Source organism: Humulus lupulus, chromosome 4 (assembly GCF_963169125.1).
Source record: "Humulus lupulus chromosome 4, drHumLupu1.1, whole genome shotgun sequence".
NCBI classification, from domain to species: Eukaryota; Viridiplantae; Streptophyta; class Magnoliopsida; order Rosales; family Cannabaceae; genus Humulus; species Humulus lupulus.
Genome location: NC_084796.1, coordinates 57843293 through 57853320, shown reverse-complemented (window position 1 = coordinate 57853320; position 10028 = coordinate 57843293). Strand labels below are relative to the sequence as shown.

Below are 10028 nucleotides of genomic sequence, written 5' to 3'. Positions count from 1 at the left end.
GGGCTGCGAGTGGACCTTCATGGCGAAGTACCACCAAGGCAGCCACCTGGCGTGCCACTTGCGCACCCAGCTGGAGTGCCACCTCCAAACGCAGGGGGATTGCCTCCTAAGCACCCCGTTGGCATGGCGCAAAATCTGTTAGCTGGCGTGCCACCTTCGCACCCAGCTGGAGCTGGAACCCCACCTGCACCACTAGACCGTGGCAAAGGCAAAGTTGACAAAAGATCCTACTCAGGGACGAAAGAGAACTTGTCGGGCTTCCAAGCCCATTAAACCCCCAAGGAAGGCCAATAATGACCAAGGGTGCAGGGCCCAATGACACCGCTAGGCCGCTAGTGTTTGCGGAACCCAGGGCATCCCGCCCAGGCGCGCTGCGACATATTGCGTTAGGCCTAGAGATGGTGTCCCGCTGGCACCTGTGAGACAGCCTGAATGCTCATAGGGGTAAGGCAGCTCTCGAGGACAATCCTGGGAGACAACAACAACCAAACTTCTGAGACGACCTTAATGCTTGGAGGAGAGAACACCTGGCACAGAGTGCCAATTTAAATCGTGACCCTCTCCGTGCAAAATTGGAAAGTATGGAGATGGTAATGTTGAAGATGGTTTAGAGACAAGGTCATGACTCAGACTTCGAGGAAGAGGATGGGGAGCTCTGTGCTCCCCACATTGTGGAGTCTCCACTACCTTGAGGCTTTAAAATGCCAAACATCGATTCGTACAACGGAGGCACGGATCCCCCCGAATATCTCTCAAAGTTTAATAAATTGATGTTGGTCCACATCGTCTCTGAGGATGCCAAATGCCACATCTTCCCTTTAACCTTGACGGGATCAACAGATGAATGGTTCAAGAAGCACAAGCTTGGGTCCATTCACTCCTTGCACCAACTCCCCTCCTCCTTCAAAGGACAATTCATAGCTTCACGGAAGGTGAACTTCAAGGTTAATGATTTGGCCAACTTAAAGCAAGGACCACTTGAGACCCTTAAAGCTTACATCAAATGCTTTAAGGAGGAAGCAGCCAAGACCAAGCGGGTCAATGATGGCCAACAACTGATGGACCTACAAGATGGCATCCAAGTAGGTTCCCCACTGTGGAATGACCTCCAGCGAAGAGGATGCCACAGGTTTGACGACTTCATACATCGAGCCCAATAGTCCATCAACTGAGAGGAGGCCTAGATTGGAGCATTCGAAGTGCCAATCACTTTCCTCGCTCCATTATTCCCAAACGTTGTGGCCCCAGGAACCCAGTACTCGTACTACACTCTAGCCCAAATGAGAATATTGAGTGCTCCGTAGTTCAACTCTGCTGTCCAACTAGCTGGTTTCACCACAATGTTAAGTGTTGGCTTTGGTGCTGCCTCGACAGCCTATGGAGCAGCTCCCACTGGATACAATGCATTTCATCCTATATTCAGTTTTGCAACTGCGGGCTTGACTCAGTTTGTGGCACCCAGCAAGACCCCTAGTGGGAGCAAACAATGGGGAAAAGGCAAGGGCAAGAAATCCAAGAGAACTGGAGCAACTCTCGACGAGAAGTACACTCCACAATACTCCAAGTACACGGACCTGGTGGATACTCAGGAGAAAATTTTCCTAGCCACTAAGCAGCAAGCCCATTATCGGAAACCACCGCCTATGCGGAGGGATCGAGAGAAGAGAGATTCCACTAAGTTCTATCGATTTGACAATTATGTGGGGCACCGCACCAACGAGTGTAGGAAAATAAAGATGAGATCGAAAGTCTCATCAAACAAGGGCACCTCCACCAGTATGCTAGGATCGGCGCCCATCCAACCCAGGCTTCCATTGCAGGGTTGCCTTGACCCCTGGTCCAAGTGCTTGCGACCTCACAGCAGCAGATAACCTATGGGCCTCCCTTGGTGAACAAGAGAGTAGGGACTATCCCCGGAGGACCCCACATGGGGGGCACGTCAAGGGGCTCACAAAATTGGTATGCCCAAGCCCTTAACCATGATGATGAAGTGTTGGCGTAAACCCAGTTACTAGCACAGAGGCTCTAAATGATTGACCAAGTCATCACTTTCTCCGAGGACGATGCTCGGAGGGTGCATTTTCCCCACCACGATCCTTTAGTAGTAGAGAGTCAGATTTCCAGAAAGATTATGGCACAGATCCTGGTTGACAAAATGAGTTCAGTGAACATCCTACACAAGTTAGCCTACGAGAATATTGGGTTGACTATCAGTGACCTGTCCCCATGCACCTCCACTCTTTACGGGTTCTAGGGGGAAGATCTCATCCCGATGGGGCAAATTAAACTGCGAGTGACACTTGGAGAAGAGCCATGATAGGCGTTCAAATACTGTACTTTTGTGGTCATGGACTGCTCTTTAGCGTACAACGTCATCCTGGGGCATCCAACCCTAGTAGAGTTTGGAGCAGTTACCTCCATACTCCACCCGTGCATGAAATTCCCTACTGAGGCGGGAATAGGCACAGTCCTTAAAGACCAGAAAGAGGCCAAACAATGCTAGAATGTGTCCCTCAAGCATCCTGTAATGGTAATTGAGATAGACCCCAAACAACACCCTCCTAAGGAGATGGAGGTCCAGGCTGTTCAAGAGGAAAGGGAGTTCAATGTGTTGGACCCCAGAGTCCAAGAAGAGAGGGCTATCGAGCCCAGGGAAGAGACGAAGGAGGTAATATTTGACGCCTCCACCCTAGATAGAAAAACAAAGGTTAGGAAAGATCTCAAGGCGGATGTCCGAGTAGCCTTAATGAGTTTTCTCAAGAATAATCAAGACGTTTTTCCTGGTCTCACTTTGGTATGACATGCATGTTAGGAATTGTGCTCTGAAAGCATATGTAGTAGACATTGTTTTATGAAATAAATAAATGAATTGAATTTGTTATGCATATATTTTATGGACTATATTATTCTGTGATAATATTATGTAAATATCAGAAAAATTCCTAAGTTCATATATGTGATCTCAAACACGTATTGGTACAGGAGGATTGTGTTTGAGATAAATGAACTTGAATAAGTTCGCAGTAAAATAAAGTTATGGAATCTTTAGATTAATTACTGCAAGTACGGTCTACTAGTATTATGAATACATGTGATCTAGATCCGGATCACTAGTGTGGTAGGACACTTTAGTGGAGGTGCTTTATATATTAGAGAATATATAGAACTGGACGAGATATGTTTATTAATACTTAGTTAAATACCGTTTCGAAGTATTAATTAAATATATCAATTGACGATCATATACAAATAGATCTTAATCCTGAAGTTACTATGACCTCCTGTTTATGTTATATGAGTTCTTTGATTCACTTGTTAGGGTTTGTCAGAATGATCAGGCTATAAACTTTTATTTTGGGAACTCATTAATGTAGATGGCTGGGGACATAGTATACAGATATGGAATCTATGCCTTCTCGCAAGAGATTGAATGATGGTTCTCTTAAGGGTTGACTTTTGGGACTGAAAGGTTATTGAGCTCAAATTCATAATTTAGTTATGAATTAACCTTCACTAGTAAAGTCAATGGTACTTAAGGAAACAAGAGATAATTAAAAGGGTAAAACGGTAATTTTATTCTCGATTAATTATGAACCGTTATTAGCGGGTCAATTTGTATGCAATGATTATATCAATGGACGCTTTATAATTATAAAGTACTCACTAAATGAAATGTCTATAATTACAAGAGAGCAATCTCATATTTATAGTGGAATAATCATGAGATTAATAAATTAAGATTATTTAATTAAAGAGTTTAATTAATAATCTCAAATTTATTGGAGCTTGGAATTATAGGTCCATAGGTCCCCATAGCGGCTCTATCAACACTAATTGAGGTAAGAGTTGATATGAAGGGAAAAATAGTTTAAAGACATATTTAGAAGAAATTTGTTCTTCAGGCCAAATATGCAATTATATGATAATAGTGATTAATTAATTAATTATAAATTAATTGCAGTTAAAAAAATTAATTAATATTTAATTATTGTATAATTTTCGAAATTATATTAAATAATTAAATTAATTTTTGAAATTTAATTAAATAATTAATTAATTATAATTTTTGAAATTATAATAAATTAAATATTTATTTTTGAAAATATTAGATTTAATTAATTGGTAGAATTAATTAAATATCTTTATTTGAGTGGGAGATAATAATCTGATAAGTTCAAATTGGATTTGAATTTAAAAGATTAATATTTATTCAAATAATTAATTATATTTGATAATTAGTTAAAAAAAGGTATTTAATTTATATTTGAATTCAAATTTGAATTAGTTATCAGGTTGTTAATCTCATCTCACAAAGAAGTTTGAATAAATAATTAAATAATAATTGAAAAAACCAACATCCCTAAAAATAGGGATGCTACACGTGCACACACAGTGACTGTGTGTGGCGTGTACTGCTATTTTCAGGGATAAGATTTTCATTTTTATTTATTTATTTAATTAATAGATAATTCAAAAATTGGTTTTTGGATATTTTCATTAATAAAATAATTAATTATTTAAAAAGTAAATTGTAAGTTGGTTACATATTTATTTTTTAAATTTGAATATTTTCTTTTAAGTATGACTTATTAGAATATAGTTCAGATAACCAACCAATCTCAGAAACTGAGAAGATTCGCTCTGTGAAAAATAGAACGATAGTTTTATCTCCCTGAAAAATAAAGAACCAATTCTCAGGCCTATTCTCTTGATCTCATGTGTTGAGTACATCAGGTAGAATCACAAATAAACTATCATTCATTCTCTAAGTGCCCACACACTTCTTGAGGTGTAGAGAACGCTTTGGAAGATCTTGGTGTGAGTACCTGAGAGCGGCTTGGATAGGAAGATCATTCTAAATACGAAAAGATAGCAAGGACACTTGATAGGCTTCAAGAGGTATGAATTCTATCCTTAACTTGCTTATGATTAATGCATGTATATTAGTGGATCTGCATATTTAAAGGTAGTTTAAATATGTTACAAAATTTTTGTTGTACACTGGGCCAACCCCACCACCATTCCGCTGCGTATTAGGAAACTCGTTCCTAACAATGCATTGATTCGAAAGTCATATGCCACGCCTTGAACATTAATCCTAATGTTGCATTTAAACAACAAAAGTGGAGAATGATCGATCCAACCTGGGGTTTAGTTTTGATGGCCAAGGTGGACAAGCTCCTTGCGAATGGGTTCATTTGAGAAGCTCAATACCTGAAGTGGGTGTCTAACCCGGACATGGTGCCCAAGCCAAACGACACCTGGAGGACCTGTATAGATTTCTCCATCCTTAACAAAGCTTTCCCTAAGGACTGCTTTCCTTTGACCTAGATCGATCAGATGGTCGAAGCTACCTCCGAGTACGAGCTCTTGTCCTTTATGGACACATACTCGGGGTATAACCAGAATTCCATGCATGTTGCAGATCAAGAACACACCGGCTTCCAAACTGACAAATGGGTGTATTGCTACAAGGTGAGGCCCTTCAGGCTCAAGAATGATGGTGCCACCTATCAGAGATTGGTAAATCGGATGTTCAAGAACCAGCTTGGATGGAACATGGAGTTGCACTCTAGGTATTTATGTAGACGATATGCTGGTAAAATTCAAAACATCTCCCAACCATGTGAGAGCTCTAGAGGAAGTGTTTTTCGTCATCTGCAAATTCGGGATGAGGTTGAATCCCATGAAGTGAACTTTTGGAGTTTTTTCTGGGAAGTTCTTGGGCATCATAGTTAGCGCCCGTGGGATAGAAGCAAACCCTGAGAAGATCAAGGCCTTAGCTGAAATTCCATCCCCCCAAAAGCATAAAGACGTACAAAGCCTCACCGGGAGGATATCAGCGCTCAGTCGCTTTGTCTCCAAGGCAACAAATAAGTGCATTATGTTTGTATTAAAAGTATAAATCAGAGATACCCAACGGAGGTTGAATTTTGAAAATTTTATTAATACTAGCAAGGATCATACATATATAGATATATTAAATCACTACAGATAGATTAGAGATTACCACTTGAAGCCTATCAAATATCCATGAATCTTTTTGTATATATCAACAATCTTCCAATCCAAAGTCTGAAAGCTCACACCTTGATCTACCGGACCAATCCCCAAACAAACAAGGATGTGTGTGGGCACGTAGGATTCAAAAGGTTGATTTAGGACTTTCTAGATGTACTCAACACATGAGATCTAGAAATGTTTGATTGAGAGAAGATGTATTGAATATTTTTTCAGGTTTAGAAAAATTACCGCTTTCTTTTTTCTGAGAGAGAGAGAGTCTAACTGTCTATGAAAAACACTTCTTGAAAAATATTTGTAACGCCCTACTTCCTTAGAGCCGTTACTAAGTGAGTTTAAAATGTGCATTTAACTCGCTAATTGAGATTTTAGGTCAAAAAGTGTAATTAAATCATAAGCAGAGTTATAAACTTTGAAAATAATTCCATTTACTGAAAATCATAAAGTGTATGACACTTGGGATCCCAAAATACTATTTAGAAATATTTACAACATATAATTACAAACCAAGTCGACTAGACGACAAAATCTAGGTTTTAATACAATCATCTCTCAAAACCACTGGCTGTGGTAGCCAGGCAGGCCAAACATTTATGCGCTGCTTCATGCTCTCCGTACTCATGGTTGATCGATTTTCCCCTTGACCTTACCTGCACCACAGAGTACCCGTGAGCCGAAGCCCAGCAAGAAAACCCTCACAAGCAGAAACATATGCATAACAAACACATAGCATATAAACAGGCCATCAATAGGCTAAACACATACGGCTATGCCGTCCCAGGCGCTTTACCAGGCCCTGGGTTCGCGATCCACACCGTGAGGATATCCCAAGTATCCTTTAGGGTCTCGCCCTGGCAACTCGCACTCCAAGTGCTCAACGCTGCTCCTGGCCCCTTGCCGTACTTGGCCTTGCACTCAACATGCCCAACGCCGTTCCCGGCCCCTGCCGACCTCGGCCTGCGCCGTTCCCGACTCTTGCCGAACATTTACACAATTGCATTCATAGTATAATAAATGTATACTAAACATTAACAAATTCAATCAAAGGGCTACACAATGCAATTCAAACATATTGGGCTCAGCCTTGCATACAAGCTCTATGGGAACAGTGGTTTTCTTACTTGCGTCCCGAGCTTTCCGAGCACCGATATCCCGAGCACAGTCCCCTAACTTGAGCCTCGCCGAAACCCTAGTCACAACGCATTAACAATATTTATCCATCAAGTTCTAATCCATTACATAACTTTGAGCCATAACCCTAATCTCCGGGACCTTGAATTCTATCAATCCGGGTGATAAAATCCATCTCGAGCCTTAATCTTTGAGTTCCCAAGCCTAAACACACTAAAAAGCATAAAATGGCACTAAGAGCCGCGACCCTACCCCACAAGCGCCGCGACCAGCCTCAAAACAGAGGCTAACACCTCCCTGAAACACGCACGGGTCGCGGCGCACTCGACCAAGCGCCGCGGCGCGCCTCAAGCACCATGGCCTCCCAAGGCCTCGCATGCATACAGGCCGCGACATGCCCCTCCTAGGGCCGCGGCCCTCGCCTCCAAACCCAGAAAAACACCATTTTCCCCTGCATATCCTTCGATCCAACACCTCCAAAATCACCTCCAACCTCATAATTAAACCCAGAATTCACTCCTATGCAACCTAAACATACCAACAACCTCAGGAACCAATTCCCACACCCATCAAAAAATCAAAACCTGTCCTAAAATCCAAACCATGCATACTCTATGAAAACTAGCAGAAATTCCAAACTTAATCCTTGTAATTTAAAACTTACCTTTGCTGGATTGAATCTCAGAACCAACTCCCTAAGCTCCAACCTTCAAGCTCCCCTAAATCCCCAACTGAAATCCTTAGTCTTGACTAATGGCCACCAAAAGCTTTCCTTGCTTAACTTAGAGAAAAGATGAAGAAAAAGGTAAACCAAGTGATGAGGGAAATATGGGTCGGTTTTTGAGTGTTCTAAACAATTCTAAGTTTTGTTTTATTCAACTTAAGTCTATAGGGTTACCTCAAGGCTCAGGGTACCAAGACGTCCCCGAGGGCAAAATGGTAAATTTCCCCAATATTCCCTCATAGGCATTCTAACCTCAAATATATCTCAAAATATTTATTTCCATAACCTTATAACCCCATAATACATCTAATACCCAAAATACCCCTCGACTCGCCCTGAGTCGGATTCTTAACCCCGTTGTGACTTTCTGGCTAACTGCTCTCTAGAACTGTCTCGGATCATGCTACACATATAAATATCATATACATATCGTATTTATCACATTTATACCCTCAAAGGGCTAAAATCACAAACATACCCCTAATATCCAAACGGGGCCCACATGCATATCTAATTCAACTAAACATGCATCTCTATCACATATTCACATATTAGCATATTAAATCATTTATTGCCCTCCAGGCATGCTAATCAAGGTCCTAAGCCCTATTAGAAAATTTGGGTCATTACAACTATCCCCTCCTTATAGAAATTTTGTCCTCGAAATTACCTGAACAATTCAGGATTCCGCTCCCTCATATCTGATTCAAGTTCCCACGTCGCCTCCTCAACTTTGCTGTTCCTCCATAACACCTTCACCAAGGCGATGGTCTTGCTCCGCAAGACTTTATCCTTCTGGTCAAGAACCTGAACCGGTTTCTCCTCATAGGAAAAATCCTGATCTAGCCCCAGATTCTCATAACTTAGAACGTGCGTCGAATCTAACACATACTTTCGGAGCATGGACACATGAAAAACATCATGAACCCCTGATAAAGTTGGAGGCATCGCTAATCTGTAAGCTACCTCTCCAACTCGTTCCAGAATCTCGAAGGGGCCAACAAACCTAGGGCTCAGCTTGCCCCGAACACCAAACCGTTTCACACCCTTCAAAGGTGAAACCCTCAGAAACACATGATCACCAACCTGAAATTCTACACTCCTACGTTTCAGGTCTGAATACCTCTTCTGACGACTCTGGGAGGCGAGCATTCGCGCTCTATTCTTCTCAATCGCCTCATTGGTCCTCTGAACCATTTCTGGACCCAGATATCTCCTCTCACTCGTCTCATCCCAATGGATAGGTGATCTACACTTCCTTCTGTAAAGCATCTCATACAGAGCCACTTCGATGGTCGCCTGGTAACTGTTATTGTACGAGAACTCGATCAAAGGGAGATACTTACTCCACGATCCCCAAAAATCTAACACACAGGCTCGCAACATGTCCTCCAATATCTGAATCGTCCTCTCAGACTGTCCATCTGTCTGAGGATGAAAAGCGGTGCTAAACCATAACTGCGTGCCCATAGCCTTCTGCAGACTCCCCCAAAACTTGGAAGTAAAGGTGGGGTCCCTGTCGGACACTATCGATCTCGGAGCCCCATGAAGTCGAACAATCTTTTTCACATACAACTCAGCATACTGCTCCATAGTGTAAGTCGTCCTGACAGGCAAAAAGTGGGCAGACTTAGTATAACTATCCACAATCACCCACACCGGGTCATGCTGACCCACGATCCTCGGCAAACCAACCACGAAGTCTACGGTGATATCTTCCCACTTCCATTTTGGAATCCCCAGAGGCTGCAGCAACCCCGCTGGCCTCTGATGCTCAGCCTTAACCTACTGATAAGTTAAGCACTTGGCCACATAATCCACCACATCCCTCTTCATGCCCAACCACCAATACAAAACTCTCAAATCCTGGTACATCTTCGTTGTACCCGGGTGCAAAGAATAGGGAGTGGTATGCAATTCATCTAAGATCTCCCACCAGATATCAGAATCCATCGGAACACAGATCCGATCCTTGTACTTCTGATCCCATCTCTGAAATAGAAAAGTCCTTAGTCGCTCCGACTAAGACATTCTCTCTGTGACCTCTCAACTGAGAATATCTCCCCTGTGCCTCCTTGATCCTCTCAAGGAGTGTAGACTGAAGAGTGATGTTGGCCAACTGTCCAACCACAAACTCTATACCTGCTCTGGT

At 42.1% G+C, this 10028-nt stretch overlaps 1 protein-coding gene across 1 annotated transcript; it reads left to right on the top strand.

The window, feature by feature from the left end:
* The first annotated feature begins 701 nt into the window (after positions 1-701).
* On the top strand, positions 702-1871 carry LOC133832207 (uncharacterized). Its single transcript, XM_062262581.1, has 2 exons — positions 702-1082; positions 1305-1871. The coding sequence occupies exons 1-2, from the start codon at positions 702-704 to the stop codon at positions 1869-1871; spliced, it is 948 nt and encodes a 315-aa protein (XP_062118565.1).
* The last annotated feature ends 8157 nt before the right edge of the window (positions 1872-10028 follow it).